Raw genomic sequence first — 25,793 nt, 5'->3', positions numbered from 1 at the left:
CCACTTTTTATCCGGAGTGTGGATTTTCATCCTCCTCCGAACAAGTTAGCCCGCTTCCATCTTAGATTGCATCATCACTTACCATCTGGTGAGATTGCAGTCAAGGGGTAACTTGTAAATAATAAAAAACAAAAAAAATAATAAAAATCTACATTACATCCGTGCAAAGCCGGAGCGGGCTGCTAGTTCCATTTCAGAAGGGGCAGAGGTTTTCACGTGGAGAAAGTACTTGTGTCTGCTAAGTCTGCCGTGACTTTGAGAACGGTGAGACGAATTAAATTTCGTCTTTGCTTCTATTTTTGTTTTAGTGTCGTTTTCATACGAAGTTTGTCTAATACTAAATAATAATAAAATAATAATATAAATACTTTTGACTTTTTAAATAAATTAACATGTAAATATTTGTGATCGAAAGGTAGAAAAACAAAATTATAATTCATTCCTGTTTATTGCAAATTAGGCCAACAATACGTTTACTTATTAAAACAAGCCAAAAACGATTTGGATTGAACGTTGCAATTTATTTTGTAATAATATAATAATAATTTATTTACAACATAATAATATTACAATATTCTTGAAGATTATGTCCTCATTCAGGTTGCATGGACTGTGCTAGCTTGGCAAGTTTCTTCCGATCAGTTTTTGAAGTAGACGTTAAGGGAAGTTCCTTTAAAAATATCACACCACCTCTTAGTTGCTTCGTGTCAGTTAGACTCTCTGGAAAAGGAAGTACAGAGTTGCGTTATACACATCACTTATATACAGGGTGCTCGGGAGTATCTCCCATAACTTCAAGATGTTGACAAGTCCACAAGTTATAGGAGCCAAACTGCATAGCAATTTTTTTAACTTAAATAAAAACTTAGTATCTCTGCGGGATCGAATCAGAAATGAGGAGATCCGCAGAAGAACCAAAGTCACTGACATAGCTCAACGAGTTGCGAAGCTGAAGTGGCAATGGGCGGGGCACATAGTTCGAAGAGCCGACGGACGTTGGGGTCACAAGGTGCTGGAATGGCGACCCCGCACTAGTAAGCTCAGTGTTGGTCGACCCCCCTCCAGGTGGACTGACGACATCAAGCGAGTCGCAGGGATTCGCTGGACGCAGGTGGCTCAGTATCGTAATGTTTGGAAGTCCCTACAAAAAGCCTATGTCCTGCAGTGGACTGATGATGATGATGATGATGATGATGATGATGATGATGATGATGAAATAAAAACTTGATATGTTTTCATACAAAGTAATTCAAAGAATTCCAACTATCCATGTAACACCCGCTTTTAACTATCCTTGCATTATAAAATTACTTAATCGTAGTGGTAAGACTGTCGATATCGACGAAATATTTAAACTGACACTTCGCATTTTACTAGTAAGCTACTTAATGATATATAACAATGAATAGGTTTGGCTGGGTCATAAATATAAGGATGCGATTGAGGGACACAATTTAAAATGTATTGACAAACGAAATATTTTTTACTGTTCCTCAGTCATTTTATTTAATTTTCCAAAAAAGAAAATTAATAAATTAAAATAAATAAACTCTAGCGTTATGTGTATGTGTAATAATAGCGTTATGTGTTATGTGTAATACTCCCGAGCACCCTGTATATACATAAACTAGCCTGCCCAACCGTTGTTAGCCTTAAAAAACTTTTGGCATGGACTATTCTTTCACTTAGTGGTATGAAAAATAGATGTTGGCAGATTCTGAGGCCTATCTGATATGCACACAAAATTTCATAATAACCACGACAGATATATTTTTGTGATAGCCCAGTGGATATGACTTTTACATTTTAAGAACAGGTGCATTTTAAGGAATTAAATATCACATTTCTCAAACGTTGAAGAAAAACATCGCGAGGAAACCTGCTCTGAGAATTTTCTTAATTCTCTGCGTGTGAAGTATGCCAATCCGTACTAGGCCAGCGTGGTTGACTAAGGCCTAACCCTTCTCATTCTGATAGGAGACTGGTGCCCCGAGTATTATGGTAATGAAGATAAAAATTACCTTTAACCAAATCTTTAATTTCCTGTGCAGTGACTTTGTGTCCCTCCCGTGGAATAATAAAGGCTACGGGTAAATCACCATGCTCTTTATGTGGAATACCAGTGACTGCCACTTCGAGTACTGCTGGATGTTTGACTATCACGCTCTCTAACTCTAAAGGAGATATCTGAAAATTTAACATTGAATATGAATATTATCAAATTCTCCCAAGGGAGGGAAAAGTGTCTTAGCATTCCATTTATTTTTAATTAGCTTCGTCCAAGTGGAATTCACTTTTTCACAAATCCCGCGGGAACAATGGATTTCTCCGGGATAATAAATAGTCTATGTTTTAATCCAAAGTAAAATCTGTTTCCATTCCAAATTTCAGCCAAATCGCTTCAGTAGTCGCAGCGTAAAAGAGGAACTAACATACTTACACACTTACACACAAACTTACGCCTTTATAATATTAGTGTGATTCTCTACAAGTTAGCCCTTGAATACAATCTCCGATGGTAAGTGATAGTAGGCTTTCAGAGAGACCTTATTTACGCAAATTATAGAGATTTTGCTGGTAATCCACTTCTCGATGTACAAACCACATAGCTATTTTTAGGTCGTTCATTAGTTAGAACATTATATTTATTCAGTTTTATACAGTGGTCATTCGGAATGTTTGCCTCCCACGACACAATATCCTACTTAGGAAGAATATGCATAATGATGATATTATTCATCATGAAATTAATGAAAATCAGTTAAAAAGGTTTAATAGAGAGCAATTGAATTTTTATTTAATACTCTTTATTTGTACACCACAAAAATAAAAGAAAACAAGCAAAACAGAAACACAAGAAAAAGTAGAATACAAAAGGCGGCCTTATCGCTTAGTAGCGATCTCTTCCAGGCAACTTTAGGCTTAGGAACTTATTAGGACAATTGTAGGTGGTGTGTACGTTATAATAATGTACATATACATACATACAAATAACTACACACTAATACATTAACCATAATACACAAATTATACAATAATATAATATATAACTAATATATATATAATGACAATTATTTCACATGAATGTGATAGTAGTAATAAAAGCTTGTTTGTGTTTCTATAAATAAAATATAATTGTTATTTACAATATTTTACATTAAATTATTAAAATAAATACTAAACTAAAACTTACCTATAAATAAAATATAAAAACAACATTCAAAGCTATTATTTACATTTACTTTATATTTTAATAAAAATTTTAATGTTTTGCTGTTAAGTCAATTTATCGAATATTTCAAATGTGACAATGTCATGAAAAAAAAAGTAAATTACCAAAAAGAAATAATATTAAAGAGGTTTTCTTTTTACATCTCCCCCCCTTAAAAAAGAACTTTATCTAAATAATGTTCTCTAATTTATAATTGTTCTCTCATTAAGAACAGGATACAGTTTTGTGATATGATAAAAGTTTGATTCCGCTTTTTTGTGGCCGGTATCAACTTCATAGATTGAATTGGAAATCCTTTGTACAATTTTGAACGGTCCAATTCTTAATTCATCGGTTTTCTTTCTATTTAAACGATTTCCGTTTTCTACATATACTCTATCTCCTATTTTCAATATATATTCTTGCCTATTCTGGTCGAATATTTTTTTATTATAATTGTGAGATTTTAGTGTGTTTTCCAGAGCTAGTTTTCTGTCTCTTTCTAGATCGTCTTTAGTGTATCTTGATTTCAGTTCATTTGGCAAAATATTCACATTTTCTCCTTCTAAAAGGTATTTTGGAGCAAATTTCGTAACAGTGTGTTCTGTTTCATTATATTTTTCTACACATTTTTGCGCAATAGTACTCCATGCTGTTTTATTCTGATTTTCATTAATCTTACACCTTATTTTATTGACTAATGTTTGATTTAGCCTTTCATTAAGTCCATTTGAAAAAGGTGTATCCACAGCAGTGAAAATCATTTTTATATTTTCCTGGTTCAGAAATTCTTTGAATTCCTTGGAATTGATACCAGGGTACTGGTCTGTTAATACCATATCTACTTTGTAAGTTTCTGTAACATTTTTCATTAGTTTAATAAAATCTGTGGAGCTTTGTGTCTTTGATGTAGAAATATAAGCATATCTTGTGAAATGATCAACTAAAAGATGTAAGTATTTTTTTGTTGATCGCAATCCTCCAAAACCGCCAATGGTATCAATTGATACAATGTGAAAAGGTTGTGTTGCAGGACCTAAATGAGACATTAAACCATATTTTGATTTCTTCCTTGATTTGTTTTTAATACAAGTTTCACATTCATCACACATTTCTTTAATGTTTTTGATGAAATTTTTTGCTGTATAAAATGGTGTTAATTTATTTATCATCTGGGTCCTCCCAATGTGACAATAACTAACGTGAACATCTTTTATAAGATTTATGCTCATCTCTTCTGATAATATAATCTTTTCCCGTCTTTTATTCTTTTTGTAGTAAATTCCATTTTTGTTAATAAGTTTTTGTTTTTGTAGGTCTTGATTTCTATATTGGTCATTCTTTATATCTTGTAGACTTATTAAATTTACAACTTTTAAACAATCATCTCTGTTTTCGTGTGGTTCTAAAACTGGGTTTCTGCTTAAGCAGTCGGCTTCCTGGTTGGATTTTCCTGGGTTATATTTTATCTTGAAGTTATATTGAGATAAATAATACATCAAATCTCCTAGTTCCTCATCAGTCCTTGATTTAATGTTCATGTTTTCTAATGGTTTATGATCTGAATATACAATAAATTCTTTTCCCATAAGCCAGTGTTGCCAATATTTTATAGATTCTTTTATTGCTAGGCACTCTAGATATATAGCTTTCTTCTTTTTTTGAGTTTCAGTTAACTTTTTTGAGAAATAAGCAACTGGTCTTATATCCTCATTTTTATCTTTTTGTTTCAAAACCGCTCCTACACCCTTTATACTAGCGTCTGTATAAATGTATATTGGTAGTTCTGGGTCAAAAATATTTAGAACTGGTTTTGAACATAATAATGTTTTTATTTTATCAAATGCTTCTTGACATTCTGCAGTCCATATGAATTTCACATCTTTTCTTAATAAATTGTGTAATGGATCTAAAATAATTGCACTGTGTGGTATAAATTTATGATGAAAATTAACTTTTCCTAAGAATTGGCGTATATTTTTTTTTGTTTTTGGAAGTGGAAAGTTTTTTACAGCAGACAAATAATCTTTCAAAGGCCTTACTGAATTATTTTCTATTATGTGACCCAAATATTTTGCGTATTTTTCCGCAAAAGTACATTTTGAAAATTTCAGTTTTAAGCCTTCCTTTAGTATTGCCTCAAGTAACTTAGATATATGTAATATATGTTCTCCAAAAGTTTTAGAAAAAATTAAAATGTCATCTATAAAGTTTACTGCAAAACCAGAAAGTTCGTATTTTCTTATAATATTTCCCAATATTCTTTGAAAAATGGCTGACGCAGTCTTTAATCCAAACGGAAGACACGTCCATTGAAAATGTCCTTCTTGTGTAACAAAGCCAGTTTTGTATCTATCTTCTATTTTCAAAGGAATTGACCAAAAGGCTGAATTTATGTCAAAAGTAGAAAAATATTCGCAATTCACAGCTTTGATCATTAAATCTTCAATCAACGGAAATGGTTGTGATTGGGGAATAACAATTTTGTTCAATTCTCTAAAATCTATACATAGCCTTGTTCTCTTACCGTCTTCTTTTTTATATGCTAAAGTAACTGGGGCAGCAAATGGGCTATAAGATTCCTCAATTAAATTATTTTTTAATAGTTTTGATATCTGGCTTTCTATTTCTATTCTGTCTTCAGCTGTACATCTGTAAGGACGTTTGCAACAATATTTATCTACACTTAAATCAATATGTGCTTCATAATCCCGTACAGTGCCGATATCATATTTATCCTTAGCAAACACTTGTTTATATTTTTCTACCAACTTATCAATTTCTGATTGTTGGGATAAATCAAGATGATTTACCAATATTTCAAAATTTGCCGTGTCAATATGTTCATTGAAATTCACTTCACATTTATTTATGTCTTCATTTTCTTTTGGATCATTCAATTGTACGATTTTTAGTTGTTCATTTTGCATCAACTTAAAGTTTTTGATACAATCTAGTTCAATCAAAAAGTCATAATTAAAATGTTCATTATCTATTACGAAGATATCCATAACTCTTTCAATATTGTATATTTTTATTTTAAGTTTTATTATACCTTTTGTTTTCTTCTCACCATTAATAGTTTTCAAGCTTACTATTTGGGTATTGTTTGAATTATCATTTTTCTGTATTTTTAATAATTTTGCATTAATCAATGATACATTCGAACCTGAATCATAAATTCCAGAAATATCTAACGTATCATTCAATAGTAACTTTACTTTTATTAATGGTGGCACATCTAGTTTTTTGGACTCTCTTCATTCAGTTCAACTTCCAATTCAGAGTTATTTACAGTTTTAACAACTCCTGTTTTATCTTTATCCTTAAACCAACAATTTTCTATTAAATGGTAACGTTTCCCCTTTTTTTCTTTCACACATATGGGGCATGGTTTTGTTTGTTCCTTTTTATTTAATTTAGTGTCAGAGCAAATACTGTTTTTATTATCATATTTATTATTTCTTACAAGGTGTTCCAATTTCCCAATTTCATAATAAAGATCCTCAGTACTTTTTAAAGCTGCTCGATCAATCTGATCCCCCACATAATTCGGTAATCCAACCGCTATAAGGTCAATAAGTGTTTCGGTATCAATTGATTTCCTTACTTCCAGTAAAAGTTTTTCTTTTTTTAAACCATATGCGAGTAATGAGCCTGTTTGATATTTAAAGGACAGAGCATATCTAATGGGTGACAATCCTTTGTTTGCAAATGTTTCACAAAAACTTTTTTCCCATTTGTCCCATTTTGATTCTATTGTATGTTTCATTATCATACAACTATACCAATCGACACTAGATTGCTCCATAAAATTTTTTAAAACTTTAATTTTCTTTATATCTTCCTTTATGTCAAAACGTTCACATTCTTTATTAAAATCCTTTAGCCATTGATAAGCATTTGAGTTTCTACCATTGAATTTTTCAATCATGAAATCTTTTGCAATATTCCCTAAATTTTGATTTTCAGGTTTGTTTTGTCTTTCTTCAAGCATTTTTTCTAACAATTTTTCTAGTACTCCATGTGAACTACTAGGTATAATTTCAGAATAGTTTAGAATTTCTTCGAGATAAAAATCATAAAATTGTACATTTTGCTCCGCATCCAAATAAATATCTTTTATTTCCTTAGTTAAGGTTATCCAGACTTTCCTCGTTTGGTATCTTTTATTCAAGGATTTTTTTACCTTAATAAAGTTTGGAGTATTATAAATTGTTTGGTGGAGATTTACCGGCTGATATTCCTCTGGTATACTGAAAGTTTTACCATCAGGTGTGGCAATCGAAGTTACACATATTGCGTTTGATTTTCCATCACTTGTTGGTTTTACTTCAAAATCAAACCTCAATTTCTCCATTTTTCGTAAAATAGTTGCATAAATGTTGTTTTATAATGACAATTATTTCACATGAATGTGATAGTAGTAATAAAAGCTTGTTTGTGTTTCTATAAATAAAATATAATTGTTATTTACAATATTTTACATTAAATTATTAAAATAAATACTAAACTAAAACTTACCTATAAATAAAATATAAAAACAACATTCAAAGCTATTATTTACATTTACTTTATATTTTAATAAAAATTTTAATGTTTTGCTGTTAAGTCAATTTATCGAATATTTCAAATGTGACAATGTCATGAAAAAAAAAGTAAATTACCAAAAAGAAATAATATTAAAGAGGTTTTCTTTTTACATAAATAATATATCATTATGTCGTATGATAAACATTCTAATAAAATAAAATATGTAACTAGTGACTAAGAAAATATGTCTTAACGGATTTTTTAAACATATCAAGGGATTTGGATTTCCGAATGTCGACTGGGAGTGCATTCCATAGCTTAATAGCACGTACAACAAATGAACACTTGTAAAATTTACTCCTATGGAAAGGCATACACAGAGAGCTAAGAACATGTCGTGCTCTTAGCACGACATGTTCTTAGCTCTGATTGCACTTCCAGAAATGTGAATTTCTCCTTAAGATAAGGAGGATATTGAATTTAAGTTAAGAAAGAAAGAAGAATTAGGGGTAGAAGAAATAGGGACATTCCTTCAAAACCACGTCGACTTTTATATTATTTCACAAATATAAATTGCATAATATCACCTTGTACATACCTGATGATTCCTGTATTTAAGTAATAACTTCATACGGTCGACGAAGTAGTAGTAATCACAACTATCCCGGTACAGAATATCTCCGGTTCTGTACCAACCGTCTTCATTAATCGCTTCTGCCGTTGCTTCTGGATTGCGATAGTATCCCTGGTGAATGGAGAGGGTTACTAGGTACGCATAATCATTTGAAGCTTCGTTAAATTAGAGCTTTTATATATACAGATACACTAGTTTTTGTTTTATTTAAAAATACCTAAAGTTATGATTTTACATGCATTCAAAGTTCGCATAAATATCGACGCCCGCTAACGGTCGCGATATTGTACGTGACGTCATCACACAACATTTGCTCACCATGTTATAGGCAATTTCGTACTTCTGCCTTACATACTGACGAACTTATGGTTGAATTTTTTTTTATATTATATATAAGCTATACTTGAAATTTTCTTAGATGACAATTTTAAACAACAATAATGGCTGACTATGAACCAAAGACAATCAGTAGGGTTGAGAAGTTAACCGCGGGCATCGTAACGATATCAAGTAGGTATCGTTATATCTGAAATAACTAAACTAAAATATCCGTTACTATACGTCATCTTAAAAAACGAATACGTTCCATATTCGTTTCGTTTTCCAACTTTTCAGTTGTGTGCATTTTAGGAAATTAAATATCATTTTAAGAATATATACACCAAGGAGAAGAAGTGAATCATGAAATACATGAAAATGTTGGATATAGTAATAATAATAATAATAATAATAATATAGCCTTTATTTCCAAGTACATAAATTACAAAAATTTTACAGTTTACATTTTTAAAAATTACAAAAGATACAAAAGTTACAAAAGTTAAAAAACATTAACATTTCATTTCATTTTGTTGGATATAGTAGCGACATTATTTCCGCATACAAATATTTTTGAAATAAAGTCAGTTGCAATTTATAATGGAAATTTTTAATTTTTAAATTGTTGAAGAAAACAATTGAGAAAAACAAAAAAGCGACAAAAAGATTTTTCTATTGAATTAAAGATTATTATTTCTTTCTTTTTTTCCCTTGGTTATACACCACTAGTCCAAATGACTATGTAGAACATAATTGGAATTAATGTACACTTACTGTCTGTCTCTAATTATAATTCGTAACATTTTTCTAGCTCTAGAACCTACTAAATTTATTACCGCATAATGTCATATATTCAAAAACCTTTGTACTAAAGTTTCGGCCCCTTGTACATCACTATCTCTCAAACTTCTTTATATAATATCCTAATAACTCTGACTATCACGATTTACGTATACCAGAAAAATAAAAATCTCACCATGTTGCGAAACAAAAGTAATAATTTTTTTCCATTAGTATTTTAAATCTTTTATTTATTTTTCTGATCCAGCAATCATAATATTCAAGTCGTATTTGTGTATTGTTTTCTTTATTCTTAATTTAAAAATTTTGCAAGTGGTTGAAGAATCGGTTTATCGGTTTTTTAATAATTTTTGATCGTGCTATATAATTACAAACATTCGGGAGCACTCGCGCCGCGATTGGTTAAGCTCGGTTTAGGATGAGTTTACTGCGAGCAAAAAGTGCCACATTGTCGCTTCCATGCTCACAGTGAGGTCGTGTCAATGTTTGTTCCATATCATCATTACTTATTTGTTTCGTTTGCAATTGTTAGTCTTGTTATTTATTTGTTGTTTGGTTGTTATATTATTACTGATTGCTGAGTAGTGTATGACTAACAATAATATAACTAACCGAAAATTCCGACTTTCAGATGGGTGGATTTTAGGTTGAATTTCATATGGATTGATTTATTTATTAGGTATATTAAAAATATAAAAAAAAAATATTATGAAAAAATACAACCGACTTCAAAATGTTAACGTACCCACGAAACTAAAAAGGGAAAGATAACATTATTATATTTTCTACTTATTGATAATTTTGAAGTCGCTGCCAAGCCCGTCTGATGTTGACTTAAGTCGTTACTGAAAAAAACACATGACAGACAAAAATAATGTCTGAGAAACAAAAATCTTTACGATAGGGTACACCTTCAATTAATAGATTGAATACACTGGCTTGGCAGAAAATATAATGATATTATTTTTCCCGTTTTTAATTTCGTGGGTACGTTAATATTTTGAAGTCGGTTGTATATATTTTTATAAATTATTATTTGTTTTTTCTCAATTAGGTCCTTCAACTATTTTAAAATCAAAAATCTCCATTTAAAATTGCCACTGACTTTATGAAAAAATATTCGTATGCGGAAATAATGTCGCTGCTATGTCCAACGTTTTCATGTATGTAGATTTACTTCTTCTCCATGGAGTATAATATATTCTTTGGTGCTGTGTTAATAAAGATACACATTTATTTTATTTATAAGCCACAAAGGACACAAATATTAAAATTAAAAAATATGTACATAATTATCGACAAGTTATAATTTCATGTATCTTTCCGTCTCTTCAATTCATAGACAATCTAGCATTACGAAATGTCAAATTCGCAACATTTTCGTTAATCTGTAGAAATAAAACTTGTTGTGATTTCGTTTTTAGTGAAATAAATGTGATATAATAGTTAATTACAAGCAGTTTTTATGTAATTCGCGGTGTGCGCGTTAAATGAAGTGATGTGTATATAAATGATTTAGTTTAAACGGACGGTTTGTGAGAAATATGTGAATGTCGTGACGACGGATCTTTGTTTACCTTTTTTGCCATGTAAGGAAAAAAATAGTATACATAATATCACGCTACAACCAATAGGAGCAAAGCAAAACGGGGAAAATAATGTTCGGTCGTTGGCTAGTCTTCCTAATATACAAATTCGAAAGGTCATTCTCACGAAGTCTCGAAAACCGCTTAACGTACAAAGATGAAATTTGGCAGGGAGGTAGTCTATAGTTATATCTTGCGTTAAATATTTGGGGACATTATCAGACATCAAAATGAACTCAAAAGTTTTAAATAAAATATGTACCTTAAATACGCCTGGTCCTTTGACCCACAGCTCTCCATTTTTATTTGGTTCCGTCACTTCTTCTAATGTATAAGGGTCTACCAACTGAAAATTTTGTTCACTTTTAAATTTATACAGATTAAATGACTACGGGGTTTAAATTTAAATAAGGAAGAAACCATTTATACTAGAAGATTGTAAGGTCACAATCTTCTAGTATAAATGGTTTCTTCCTTATTTTAAATTAAAACCCTAATAAAAATTAGTATCAGTCGATGGTCTTATAGCGAAAAGCAAAGAACTTGAAAGCTTTGGCTTTCGATCTAAGGTTGGATTCAAAAGGCAGTAGTCTTTGTAAATGTGAATATTGTGATGAGATTCTCACTCTGAAGCTCTGACCACCCATTGCTTAAGTATGAACCGATTTTTTAATGTACCTGATAAAAAAACGTACTATTTACTTACTTTTACATAACAATTGGATATAGGCCGGCCTAGTGATTCGGTCCGACTGCCGTCAAAGGCCATAGCTAATCCAGAAAGTTCACTCATACCGTATATCACCATTAATTCTGTATTGGGACAGACCTCCTGTAAAATATTAACATTGAATGAACAACTTCTACTTCGATCTCATCATTGATCTGGTGGTAGACTTCGACCACCTTGTGGGCAAAGACGTAACGCCAAGCGATTTGACGTTTTAATACGATGCCGCGTACACAGAGGTGTAAAAATAATTTGTACCTTGTAACTCCAAGTAAATCCGCTTCCATCTTATACTGCATCGTCACATAATATCAGGCGAGATTGTAGTCAAGGACTAACTTGTTAAGAATAGGTAAAAAAAATGTGTTAACTTGTCATAGAATAAAAAAAAACAAGCATTATTATCAGCGTATTTTAACCAGGCCTTCCTATGGAGGGATCCTATCCTAAATGGATAGGAGAAGGGAAATGGAGCTAAGACCTACCACACTGCTATAAGTTGGTGATATTGTTCAACTCTTTTAAGTTGTGACTTTGGTGGTGTTGTATCCTGCTTCGGAAAGCATTTTAAGACGTCGATCCCGATCATAATTTATTTAATTATTGGCGACCTGATTGACGCTGGTTCCCTGGGAAATGGGGCGGGCCCTAATGTGGGTCGCTACATGTCAACCTGGCTGTCCAGCGCGGAAATGCAGCCAGTTTGCTTGCCACCAATTCAAGCGGGTATGGTTTGTATTATCATTATCATTAACAACCCATATGCGGCTGAGCTCGAGTCTCCTCTCAGAATGAGAGGGGTTAGGCCAATAGTTCATCACGCTGGTATAATGCGGATTGGCAGACTTTTTCACACTCAGAGAATTAAGAAAATTCTCTGGTATGCAGATTTCTTCGCCGTTTGAGACACGTGATATTTAATTTCTTAAAATGCACACAACTGAAAAGTCGGAGGTGTATGCCTCGGACCGGATTCGAACCACTGGGCTATCACGACTGATTTGATTTGTATAGTTATTAGGATATATTAGCTTAAGTTCCCTATTAATATGTAGGTATTCTTTATCAATAAAAAAAGTAACTAAATATTAGTGAATGATTCTATACCTTCACTTCCTTCACAAGACTAGGATGGACTGCACTGCCGCCAACAAGAATTAGTTCAAAACTTGTCAAGTCACATTTCTCCCGATCGCCAGCTTTGAAGAGTGTGGTCAGTGTGTTTGGACTCGTCATCATGAATGTTGGCTTGAATGAAAAGATAGAAATAAAATTAAAATGACGTAGTTGGATTTACTATGATTATTAGGACTTTCTACCTGAAATCTATTTTTTTCATACACTTTTCGCTTTTTGGTATGTAAGAACGACTCTAGATTTTGTAGCTCGGTTTTTCATAATGAATGTAAGGAAAAAGCAAACGTGGAGTTCAAAATTTACGTAACAAAGATTTACGTCATGTACAAGTGAACCATTAAAAAAAGGATTTTTTGTCAAATCAAATATAGGTTATCGTTATATCGTGTGTTGTTAGAAGTCGTTGACTTTTGGAAATTTTGTGTAGGGATGGGCACGATAATAGTCCAACGGGTGACGATCGAATCCATCACCGTGATGTCGTAGAGTCAGACCCCTTGGTTTACAAATATTGGATAGGCAGTACATTTAGGTTTACAAGTATTGCATAGGCAGTGCATTGAGATTTACAAGTATTGGATAGGCAGTGCATTCAGGTTTACAAGTATTGGATAAGCAGTGCATTTATGTTTACAAGTTTTGGATAAGCATTGCATTCAGGTTTACAAGTATTAGATAGGCAGTGCATTGGCATTTATGTAGTGGGCGCTGCTTCATGATGCTGCTAGAATCTACAATTTTTTTTAACCTCTTCGTTTCCATTTTCGAAATATTCAAGGTTACCGAAATTCTCAAAAATGAGTTGATCGATCGAATAATACATACAAGTACTTACTTTATATTTGTTAATTAGATAATAAGCATGTTCTTGGGTCGAGGGCTGCGATGACTGAAGTCTCGTTTGCCTTATTATCGGTGAAAAGACGAATATGAACAACGCGGAGTACCATTGGATCGGTGACAAGACTACTGGCAGGCGACTGGGTGTCGGAAAGTTTTCGAAGGTATGCCTGTGACATTCGCAAAAATTGTCTCTATTAGTCAATAGCTAAATGGATAATCAAATGGTTTAATAAACATGAAACAGGGTGCCTAGTGGGAGTTTTCAATGTTTTCATACTGTTGGCGTTAAAGTAAACACGAATTAGTATTAATTCGTGTTTACTTTAACGCCAACACACGAATTAGTATTAAATCGTGTTTACTTTAACGCCAACAGTATGAAAACATTGAAAACTTGTGTAGAATTGAAACAGTTGTGCAGTAGTGCCACTAGATGGCGCTGTTTTAATTCCTTAGAAATTCGCGTGTACGTTGACGTGATCGTCACAATATCAAACTGCCACATCAGATTCTCAGATTGACATTTTTTAGCGATACAATATATTCTTGTTGAAAGTTGATTAAGTCAATAATATAGAAATTATTTTTCTTAGACAATAATATAATTGCAATATAAATTATTCGATGTTATGTTACTACATTATTGTTATAACGTTTTGTATTTTTAATTATTTCTTTTTCGCTTTTGCTGTATAATAATTTGTTATTTGTTTTTTTTCTTAGTAATTTTTATAAATACGAATTCTCTTTTATAATATTGTTTATTGTAGCCTAGGAAAAAGAATTGGGCAACTGTAATTGATATTGTTTTGTAAATAAATAAATAAAAATAGTTGGTTTACAGACCAAAAGAAAACATTCATGAAAAGGAGATGGCCCACTCCATACATTGTTTGCCCCAGAAAAAAAGTTAATGCGTCACGATGAACTGTGTGCTAATTTCCCTGATAAAGATTATAATAAAATTGTACTTTTGGCCAGTGATATCGGGGTTATTATGTATTAAGTCACTTGTATGGTAGCTACTCAATACACTTAATTTAAGTGTATTGAGTAGCTACCATAATGATTACATGAAATGATTTTAAAACCCCGCTATTTCCATTTATGTTTATATTTTTCAAAAAGACAATTGTAAGGTAATTTAATTACATTTATGTAATTAGGTTTCTTGGTATTTTTAATTTCATCCTACTTAGTCAAGTTACAACAGGACACTTTTTCATGCATACAGCCGGCGTCGACCGATTTATAAAAGATCATCACGTTAGAGGTTGATGTTCATCCAAAAAATATTGATAAATACTTGCCACATGTAAGGCACAGCCAGAGCCAGGTTTTTATGTGTGACTGCTGCCGATTTCGGAAGACCAGTAGTACCACTGGTTGCTATTAGTAAAGCTAAAGTATTGGAGCTATCGAAGTCTGCAGCTCTGAAATCCAAAATAAGGATAGGTTAGTTTCCACAAGTTACGCTAAGCTAAGCGTCTTCGGCGGCGAAGACGAGGTCCCCGATATCTGACGTCACCCGGACGTGGGCTATTTAACTCAGGATGTCGGGGGCTCCCGGACTGATGATACAATTAGGCTAAAGCAATCTTCCCGAACTGCCTTCTTCCCTTCTCAGATGAGACACCCTTAGAGAGTCGTCCCGCCACGCTCTGCTTCTGCCTTTGAGCTCCTTCAGGCGATGCTCCTGCGTTCGCCCAAACCCTCCAGCTTGCACAATCAGAAAATAAGGTTAGTTTTATATTCGTGGTTTCCTGTTGTCTCTTTCAGTCAGGCAATTACCACATAGTTTAGCAAATATGATCCTTTTGGTTTTTCTGATCGTTTCATCTACTACGTAGACTTCATCAACAAGCGTACTTATATGTTAAACACAAAAATCTCATAATAAGATATTAATAATTATTAATATCTTATTAATAAAAACACAATGAGCTTATTAAGGAGCTCATTGTGTTTTTATTAATAAGATTATTGTGTTTAACATAATAAGTACGCTTGTTTGTTCAATATAGTAGGACGTTGTATTCGACCTGTGCCCTGGAACGGGAATATAATAATATTCAGCTCTGTTTTAATAGCCGTGATAGTCAAGTGGATATGACCCTTGCTTTCGAGTCAGAGGGCGTAAGTTGAATCCGGTCCAGGGCATGCACCTCTAAGTTTTCAGATATGTGGGCGCAGGCATCTTCACTCCGGCTAACATATCTACATTTTGCATAGCATCTAGAGCTCTTCTTAAATAAACGTCTCTAGTTAGGTACCTACAAGGTATATATTTGCTACATAGAAAGTTTGTGGTAATTTGAAGTGCTGTTTGTACATATTCCGTTTTAACAGTGATCAGCACGGTACTAGAGGGCGCCAGAATGCTGATTGCACCTGGGCGCTAGGTGAGCTAGAGACGACAAGACGCCTTTGTATGTAAGTTTTAGGAAATTAAATATCACGTTTCTCAAACGGTGAAGGAAAACATCGTGAGGAAACCTGCATACCTGAAAATTTTCTTACTTCTCTACGTGTGTAAAGTCTGTTAATTCGCATCTAGCGTGGTGGACTATTAGCCTAACCCCTCTTATTCAGAGAGCTCAACATTAAACGATTATAGGTTGTCAATGATATTATGTATGTAACATACCTAAAATTTTCAACAGACGTCTCGCTGCCATATTTCTCTAATAATTCTGAAAAACTGAGGAATCCATTTCCCTGGTCAAATGTTACAATTTGCGGTTTAATGTTGAGACCTTGCAATGCTTCAACCACGTCGTTTGCTCGTTCGCTTTGGCAAAATATCACTTTCGGTGCGTTGAATTTGAAGGTATCGCGAAGTTCATCTATAGAAGAACAGAATATTTTAGTAGGATCTAAGCCTCTTCAGCCCAGCTTAGCCAGGTTAGCCTATGTGGTTTTGGATAAATCATCTGTACTTATAATAAAACTGTAACAGGTCGAATACTGTACATTAAAGATATTTTGATTTTTTTATTGGAGGAAATTACATTATCGATACTGATGCCAATTTTTTTTTCTAGTACCTCGTAAGATACGTGAAGCGATAGAAATTAGTCGTCACCCGAATTTTAATCGGGATCATGGATGGATGCTGCCCACAGCGTGGAAACCGCTATTTCTTTCATTGTCACATACAACAAACTTGGAACAAGATAGCATTAGTTCGGTTTGCTTACAAGAAGACGAGTCTAATGAAGATGACATTAATGAACCGTCGGAGAGTGTAACGGAACCTTCACTCCCCACCACTCAACCCCTCTCCGCGCGCGCAATGCGTGCAGCAGCGCGTCGCGCAGCCGCTTCGCAGTTTGGATCGTGCAAGAACCAGCTCATGACTAAGGGCCCCGTATGGGTTCGAAACTAGTCGGGCATACTCCGACGTAATATCACGTGAGTTTTAGCCGTGTTATGAATAACACTCACGATAGTTTAAATTCTAAAATTTTTTTTGTATGTCTGTCTGTCTGGCTGTATTTTTATTGACCGGAAATCACGCTAAAGCTATTGATTGGATTTAAATGAAACGTAGTGCGATTCCAGTTCATAATACGTAGAAGGTTATAAAATACTTTTTTTTGCGAAAATTAAATCAAAAGGGGGTAAAATAGGGGTTGAAAGTTTGTGTGGAAAGTCCTTTATTTTTCAAGTTACATTTGTAGAGATATGGGTATGTGTACTAATACTAAAAATATTGTCATTCATGATTTTTCAAAATTCTACCCCTAGGGTATAACGGGATAAAATGGGTTGAAGGTTTTTTTAAATATAATTGGTTCATGTTTTGAGTTATATTTTTGTGAAACAATTAGTGGACTATTTAATATTAGATAAGAAACATGCGAAAATATAAATAGAATAGGGGTTAAAAGTTTACATCGATTTTCACGCGGACGAAATCGCGTGCGTCCACTAGTAAAAAATATAGTATTTATTTAAAGTGCGAGTCCGACTCGCACTTGTTTATTTTTATTATTATTTTGTGAGTTGTAATAATCAGATACTGTCATATCAAAATTGTATTTCCTTGAATTTTATCAAATCTTATCTCAAGATACGATACAATGTTGCTTTATAAGTAATCGATGTAGTTAAATCCAGTTTTGAGGGCGCGTACGAGTATCTACTTTCTAGAATGTGTAGATGTAATATTAATACTTCTTACATAATACAAAATCTCAGATAAAGAGTCTCGTTAGGAGTAGGATGAAAATCCTCATCCCTTTCGGTTTCTACACGACATCGTAACGCTTAATCGCTTGACGGTACGTCTTTGCCGGTAACTAGCCAGACCTAGACCAATTAAGAAAACCTCAATCGGCCCAGCCGCAACTTGATTTTTAGTTCCCTATGCAAAAAGAGGGGCGTTATAAGTTTGACGTGTCTGTGTGACTGTCAGTCTGTCTTTCTGTCTGTGGCACCATAGCTCCGAACGGATGAAGCGATGTTTAATTTTTTTTCTTTTGTATTAAAGGAAGCGATGTTTAATTTAGTTTTTCTTTTGTATTAAAGGTAAGTGGCTCAAGTATGCCTCTCTGACAGAGAGTTACATATTTGTACCTTTTGCCATGGAGATCCTTGGGCCATGGAGTCGCAGTGCCAAAAAAATTTACCGAACCATTTCAGTAGTTGCCTCGACTGGTGACAGAAGGGCTGGCTCATTATTGCGCAAAGGATCAGCCTGGTTATCCAACGCGGAAATGCAGCCAGTATTCTTGGTACCATTCAACGTGGGCATGATTTGTATAGTTATTAGGATGAGTTAGCTTAAGTTCCTTATTGTAATCTTTCTCAATTAAAAAATAACCGAATATCTGCAAATATACTCGAGTGGGGTCTCAAATTAAAGATAATATTGATGACTTGATCGAGAGTGTAAATAATAATTTCATGAAATTAAAAATTTTGAAAAACTGAAATGAATTGTTCAGTTTTTCAAAATTTTCAGTTTTATGATTATATTATTAATCGTACAGAAATTACTTACTAACTCCCAGCGTCATGTCAATGCCAGCTACACTCATTCCCAGATAGAACGCCGCATACATCGGTATTGTCAGGTGAATATGATTTGGTCCCATTAGAAGCACTACATCTTCATGGTGGTATCCAAGTTTTCTGAATGCATTGGCACATTGTACGGATCTCTTTAATGCCGATGCAAAGTTTTCGGTCTCTCCTGTCGCCCCGTCAACCTAGAATATTGTTTTTATTAAAATTAATAGTTTACCACCCACAAAATATTCGAAATATTCTCAGTTAATAAAGTGTTTCTATGCTAAAATACTAACATAGCTATTGTTCGTACCTAATTTTTGTCTTTGTTTGCAATTTAGAACCGCCTAAGTTGTTCGGAAAAATCAAATACTTGACAGCATAAAAATAATGCCGATCCGACGAACCCATGCGATAACGTCACCCAGGTTCGACAAAATACTCTCTGAGTACGTTTCACCCCAAAACCGGAGCATCCTCAGGAGATGTTGACTCTACAACGTGCAATTGAAACTTACGTCGAGAGTATTTTGTCGGACCTGGGTGACGTTGTTGCATGGGTTCGTCGGCTTTTCGCGGATTATAGCAAAATAAATAAATTATAATATATACATGACCAACTTCCGCAAAGTAACGCCTGCTTCTATCCAATATTTAAACCGAGAAATAATATAAGTCCAGTATGTCGCTCCCAAACCTGTGGCAAAGACAGGACCAGAGAGACTCGACTGAAATATTTAGTGCGCTTAAGGGGTCTAAATAGCCCCCTGAATGGTGAGTATACAAAGATTTATGCCGCTGTGAACGTATTAAATATCGCACCTGTAAAATATAGTCTGGAGCATCTCTAAGACCTCTCAGCGTTAGCTTGCCCAAGTGGTACCTATCTCCAGGTATGCCTGATTCGGCGACCACTCTCGACGATATCTCTTGCATGTACCAGTGCACAGCATCCGATCTGTGATTCCAGTGCGTCATTTTTTCTATTTTTTTAATATTCCTGAAAGATCCAATATCACAAATGATGGTCTGTCAGCAGATACCCTCAAGCGACGCAAATACAGCAATCTCGCCGGTGATTGCGTATTTGAGCCGTTTGCGGTCGAAACGCTAAGTCCGTGGGATCCGAGTACTCGCTTTCTTTTTAAAGAAATCGCAAAGTGATTAATCGATGTCTCCCGTGACCTAAAGGAGATCTTTCATTTTGGGCCCTTTTTGAAAGTGCCGGCCAACGAAAAAAAATGGCACGAATCGTTAAAACTAATCGTTTGAAGTAATAGCTAATATGGCATAAAAGTTGTCAGGTGGCTCTGAACCAAATTGTGTTCCGTGATCTCGTCCTCACTTTTGTACTGTCACAATATTTAAAGCAAAGACTATTAAAAAGATATTAATACTATTTTTAAGCTGTCAATCACCGTTGTCTGTGGTCTGACAATCCGCCATCTTTGCTGGTCACCTGTCAATGTCATTGTGCTTTTTTGTGCGATTGCGCTGTGATTGATTGCTGTATTTCTATTTTCGATTTTAAAATTATTTTATTGCTTTTATTGTTATTTTTTTATAAAAATTAGCCAGTAGTATATTATGTTGTCCATCACGCAATATCACTAACGTACGCTCTCATAAGGTGTTGATTGTTTATTCTTAGAGCTCTTACGAGAGGTTAGCCAGTGGTATATTATGTTGTCCGTCTCGCGATATGACGAACGTAAGGTCTCATGGTGTTGACTGTTTACTGTTTAAACTTTCACGAGAAATTAGTCGTAGAATTTTTCACACAGCATGTCAAGTATTTAAGTGAGGAGGAATCTTCTAGTGAAATTCACTATTCCCCTGATCCAAAGTGCCCTCGTCAGAAGCCGTAGAAGTCTACGCTGCTACCGCCACTCGTCTTCTCTCCCCTCCGCATCCTTCAATAGCAGTGAGGATCAAGCTGAAAATGGAGAGGGAGGGGGCAGGCAGATAAAGCAGTTCCTGCAGACGAAGCAACAGAGGGTACAGCCGTGACTTCTTTGCCAGCAGCCATTGAGGGGCTCCTGGGTAAAGAAGGTTCGAGCAGAGAGTGAAACAGAGTTGAGCTGCATGAGGGCTTGGCAAATAGTTGGACTGCAATCTTGAAAAATGGTCTTACAAAAGACACCAAAGTGGCCCTAATGAGACAATATGACCCGCCTAAAAATTGCAGTTTATTTGTGCCTCCGAAGCTAAACGCGATAAATGTATAGCTGACCAGCAGTTACTCTTAGCCACAGCAATCTCAGCTGTTGGCAAAGTACTAAGTGTTGTGATACCATCTTTGGATAATAACGAGACTTTTATGTCAACTTTATCACGATAACACTGAGACACGTATGAGCCTCATACTTCCAGAATTGTACAAGGATATCAAAGACCTGTTTTGGTATACCTTTTTGGAAACAAACTGCAAGATAAAGTCAAGCCATAAAAAGGCTGCAGAGGAGCTAAAGAATACAAGATTAGCAATCTAAACTCCAGGGGCCCACAACGATCCCAGTTGCCGCGTCCGACTGGGCAGAAACTGAAGTTGAGGCAGCAGACATACCGGACAGCGAGAGCAGTACCAAGCCGGGTGAGGAAACAGCGTCTACGTCGTCAGGCTCAACGTCTAGGTACATACTGGCAGTTTGCAGTATTTCACCAATAGCTGGTCCATTTTTGTTTAATCCTACCTTATGTAGGTGGTTTGTAAGATACAAAATACTATTTTTTGAATATCCACTAATGGACTATGTTCCAAAAAACCATTCATTCACTCCTAGAGAGACCGAAATGATAATAGTAGAAATTGATACGTTATTAAAACTAGGAGCTATAAAAGTTTGTTTGTCAACGAATGGTCTTTATCCAGCATATTTTCTGCACCCAACGTCTGATGAAACTTGGACATTTATACCTAATCTCAAGAAGTTTAATAAGTTTATTAACACAATTCACTTTGAGAACAGCCAGCACAACTTATTACACCAAGATGTTTTATGCCACTGTTGACTTAACATTTTGTGTGAATTTACCTGTCTTACATTTGGCTTAGTGTAACACTATAACTAAAATAGGACATCACTGTATGTCTTCACAAAGATAATAAAACCTGTTATGTTCCAGCTGAGGTCACAGTCCGTTATTATTACTAAGAGATATTCTCTGCTTTGCTGATAGCTATGAAAAGTGCTTACAGAATGTGTCAACCAACTTGACATTTTTGAAAGACCTGTGTTTTATAATTTACTAGCGGACGCCCGCGACTTCGTCCGCGTGAAACTCGATGTAAACTTTCAACTAACCCTACCCTACCCCTACCTTTTCCTGAATTTTCTTTGCTATAAACATCACGGAGCCCGAAACCGTTCCAACGAATGCAAAACCGTGGAAATCGGTTCATGCGTTCTGGAGTTATAGCTTCAGGAAGGAAAACCCGACTTATTTTTATATAGTAGAAAACTGATAAAAGTATTTTAAAACCAGTACCACCAAATTTCTGTACCTCAAAAGAGAAGGGAATCTATTAGCAAGTCTATTAATAAAGAAAAATCTAAAATGAAATTGTAAAATCATAGATCTTGCTAAATTATAAGGCCAGCTCGTAGCATGCCCAGCCATAGAATATGGATGGCTTTATAAAAAACTTTGTAAAATTACAAAACGAGTGCATTTCAAGTTAATAATGCAAAGTATAACATTACTTTACACTTATCAAGAGAACTCTTACTAGATTTAGAATGGTGGTGTCTTCACATTCAGGCAGACTCTTGTACTATAAAGTAAAATAGAGTTAGAATTTTCTCAGGACAGGCTAAGGACTAGTTTGCAATAATATTAGAAATCATAGACATTGGACTAGTGATGAAAAACTTTTTCATATAAATTACTTTGAGCTATTAGCAGCATTCATAGGTCTTAAAAATATAATTGTTTAAAGCACTGAAATATTGCTAAGGATCGATAATATAACAGACATCGCCTATGTCGATAGGAGGCAGTGGATTGCACTTCATATATGCATAGTACTGCATACCCTAAGAGTTGTCTTCTTAGTGCTTATTAAATACAGGTTTTTTCAGTTTGCTTAATTTTATTAATAGTGCATATCCTGATCGACAACCTTATGCACGCCACTGAGGAGGGGTGGTACCCAATTTCCTCATCTCAATAAGCTGGCAAGGGCTTTATGGCAATAGTGCGAGGAAAGAGATCTTTGGCTGTGTGCATATATTAAGAAACAAGACGTTCAGTTTTCCGAAATTGAATGAAGCCTGAATGACAAGGCTTTCCAGAAAATAGTAGACAAGTTGGGACATCTCGAGGCTGCAAAAAATTTTTAATGCTAAATGTCCAAATTATGTGTCTTGGTATTCAGATCATAATGCCTTCACTTTAAAATGGCATGGAGTTTTCACTCATAAGTTAAATGTTACAAAAAATAAAAATGAGAATGCCATTGATATTGTAATTGTCCCTTGCTGACCTCCTCAACCTTGGTATCCTCTTTTTTTTTAATTCTATGATAGAATCTCAACCCGTTCTATTGTATCCCTGTCGTGACTTGATATTGTTTCCTTCCAGCAACTCTATTGTAGGGTATATTATATTATAACCCTTAAAAATAGCAACCATATTATTGAGGAAGTGTTCATAAAGCGGAAAATACCATCGCCCTCATTGGAGAATATGCTGAGTTCACTTTCGACTAGGACTAAATATGAGGGTGGTCTGGTTTGAGGAACCCAAATAGGGACTGATGAGAGAGTGGTAAGATTCTTCAGGGGAATTTATAGATCACCAAAAAAGCCTAAATATGGTTATAAATGCGTCTGTTTTAATCATAAAAAAATAACTAGGTATGTTATTTTGTTTTGTTTTTATAAAAATCGAAACTATTGTTAGTTGAAAAAAAATATTATAAAACGTAAAATCGTTTGTTTACAATTTCACGAATTTTGGATATATAAAATTAACGATACCTATATCAAATGTTTGATTTGATATAGGTATTTTTTGTTTTTGAGTAAATGTTTGGAGCCCTGATATAATTTAAAGATTATTTTACTTTATTTCTCAACGAAATACATAAGTAAATAATAGCTTACTAAGAAACTAGTAACTCTTCTGGATCTTGTTACTGCACATCGAGTGCAAACGTTGTCTTTATGCTTAGATAACATAAACATAAACGATGACAATATTATATTATAATATAATTATTTTGTTTATTATGATAATAAATTTATTATTTTGATATTAATACAACGAAATAATATGTACTTAAAGACTGATCATGTTATATAAGTATGTGATTATAAATAGGACTATGTCCTATAAAATGTATTGTTGAACATTTTCACTGTTTATTCAACCAACACAACTTTCTTTCTTTGAACATCTACATAGTACAAAAGTGAGTACGAGATCACTTCACACAATTGGGGATCGGACGTCACTAGGTAAGTTAGTCCGATCTTTTAAATTATACAGGTTCGATGATTCGTTATTTCCATACATTTTGTCAACTTTTAAAAGTGCCCGCTAAGAAAAAAAAACTAGAAATACAATCTTTGTGCCATACTAACTATTGCTCCAAATGGGCAGTTCTAACGTATCAGTTTTTTTTCTTGGTGGGCACTTTTGAAAATCGACAAAATGTATGGAAATAACGAATCGTCGAACCTGTATAACTTGGTTCAGAGCCCTCCTACAACTTCTATGCCATATTAGCTATTGCTCCAAATGGCTAATTCTAACGAGTCGTGCTATTTTTTTTTTGTTGACCGTCACTTTCAAAAAAGAGCCCAGAAATGTATGGAGCGTGAATGATCTCCTTTAGGTTGGAGATTGCCTTTCAATGTGTCAATACTGCCAGTCTTCTGAGCATTTTACCAATGAACATCGATTGGGGTGGAATTCATCCGACTACGAGGTCTAAATCTTTAGTTATAATTTTACATTTCCTTTTTTTATGAAAGTTTTTTAAGTAGGTAATTAAGTTAATATTTTTAGTTAATGAAAATAATTATAAATGCGTCTGTTTTAATCATAAAAAAATAACTAGGTTTGTTATTCTGTTTTTATAAAAATCGAAACTATTGTTAGTTGAAAAAATAATATTATAAAACGTAAAATCGTTTATTTACGATTTCACGAATTTTGGATATATAAAATTAACGATACCTATATCGAATACGAATCGATCATCCAGAAAATGTATTGTTTGTTCCCAATAAAAAGTAACAGATTAACTGATCTACATTATAAAAGCAAAACTGCGGGCATTTAGAGTTTGATTTGAAAAAAATTACGTAATATGCCAAATATTAACTATGGTATATTATCTAATAGGTAAGTACCTACTTACGTTTTCGATTATCACATAAAATAAAATGTCACTTAATTTTGTATTACGATTATAATTTACGTCTTATTTGTTCACCAGTAATGAGCTTTATGATCGTACTTTGCTGTACACGACTGTCTACGAAGTAATTTCTTAGTAAGTTTGAAGGCCGCAAATATCTCGCGTTCATTGCGTGTATGTTATGGTATACATATTAATAGAAACATCGTAATACCGGTCTGATAAAGAATGATTTAGTGATAGTCTAAGAGCCATACCTATTAGAAACTATCTTCAACCTTGTTGACAATGATGTTAGAAGAAAAAAAGGTAGGTAGGATTGATTCTTTTTTATTTTTGTTACGAGTACCTACTTTAAAACGAAAAAGGTTTCATTCGTAAATAGTTTAATATTAAAATAATGACCTTTATAAAAAAGATGGTTTTATTCGTCAATATAATCATCATAGGTTGGGTACGAGTAGGTACATAAGTAAGGCCCTGATTGTTTGATAAAAAATTGAAATTGGAACGAAATGCAGCGTTTTTGTCTGTGGAATGCGTATTTTTTATTAATTTTATTTTTATTGAGTTCTGAGTTGAGCGTCTGCAAAAAGAATTTTAACATTGAATTC

General features: G+C 33.9%; 1 protein-coding gene across 2 annotated transcripts; it reads right to left on the bottom strand.

The window, feature by feature from the left end:
• Positions 1–463: 463 nt before the first annotated feature.
• Positions 464–25,328, bottom strand: LOC112046031 (luciferin 4-monooxygenase). 2 transcript variants are annotated; one of them, XM_024082475.2, is made up of 12 exons: positions 25,180–25,328; positions 19,632–19,809; positions 18,802–19,009; positions 16,441–16,639; positions 15,104–15,226; positions 13,786–13,960; positions 12,921–13,061; positions 11,790–11,915; positions 11,346–11,429; positions 8,343–8,489; positions 2,022–2,187; positions 464–720 (listed from the first exon to the last, which is right to left on the bottom strand). In XM_024082475.2, the coding sequence occupies exons 2-12, from the start codon at positions 19,785–19,787 to the stop codon at positions 593–595; spliced, it is 1,653 nt and encodes a 550-aa protein (XP_023938243.2). In that variant the 5' UTR covers positions 19,788–19,809; positions 25,180–25,328; the 3' UTR covers positions 464–592. The 2 variants fall into 2 exon arrangements, with proteins under 2 accessions (XP_023938243.2, XP_023938244.2); XM_024082476.2 differs by having other exon boundaries at positions 470–720; positions 25,176–25,297.
• Between the last annotated feature and the right edge of the window lie 465 nt (positions 25,329–25,793).

This window comes from Bicyclus anynana, chromosome 8 (genome assembly GCF_947172395.1).
Source record: "Bicyclus anynana chromosome 8, ilBicAnyn1.1, whole genome shotgun sequence".
Taxonomy (NCBI): Eukaryota; Metazoa; Arthropoda; class Insecta; order Lepidoptera; family Nymphalidae; genus Bicyclus; species Bicyclus anynana.
Note: the sequence above shows the minus strand (reverse complement) of the source record. Positions and strands in the feature narration are given on the sequence as shown.

Coding starts and splice junctions, on each gene's coding strand:
- LOC112046031 (XM_024082475.2), bottom strand. CDS start 19,787: ATGACGCACTGGAATCACAGATCGGATGCTGTGCACTGGTACATGCAA. Junction 11,916..12,920: donor GTCTTGTGAAGGAAGTGAAG/GTATAGAATCAT, acceptor AATATTTTACAG/GAGGTCTGTCCCAATACAGA. Junction 11,430..11,789: donor TATCCAATTGTTATGTAAAA/GTAAGTAAATAG, acceptor CAAAATTTTCAG/TTGGTAGACCCTTATACATT.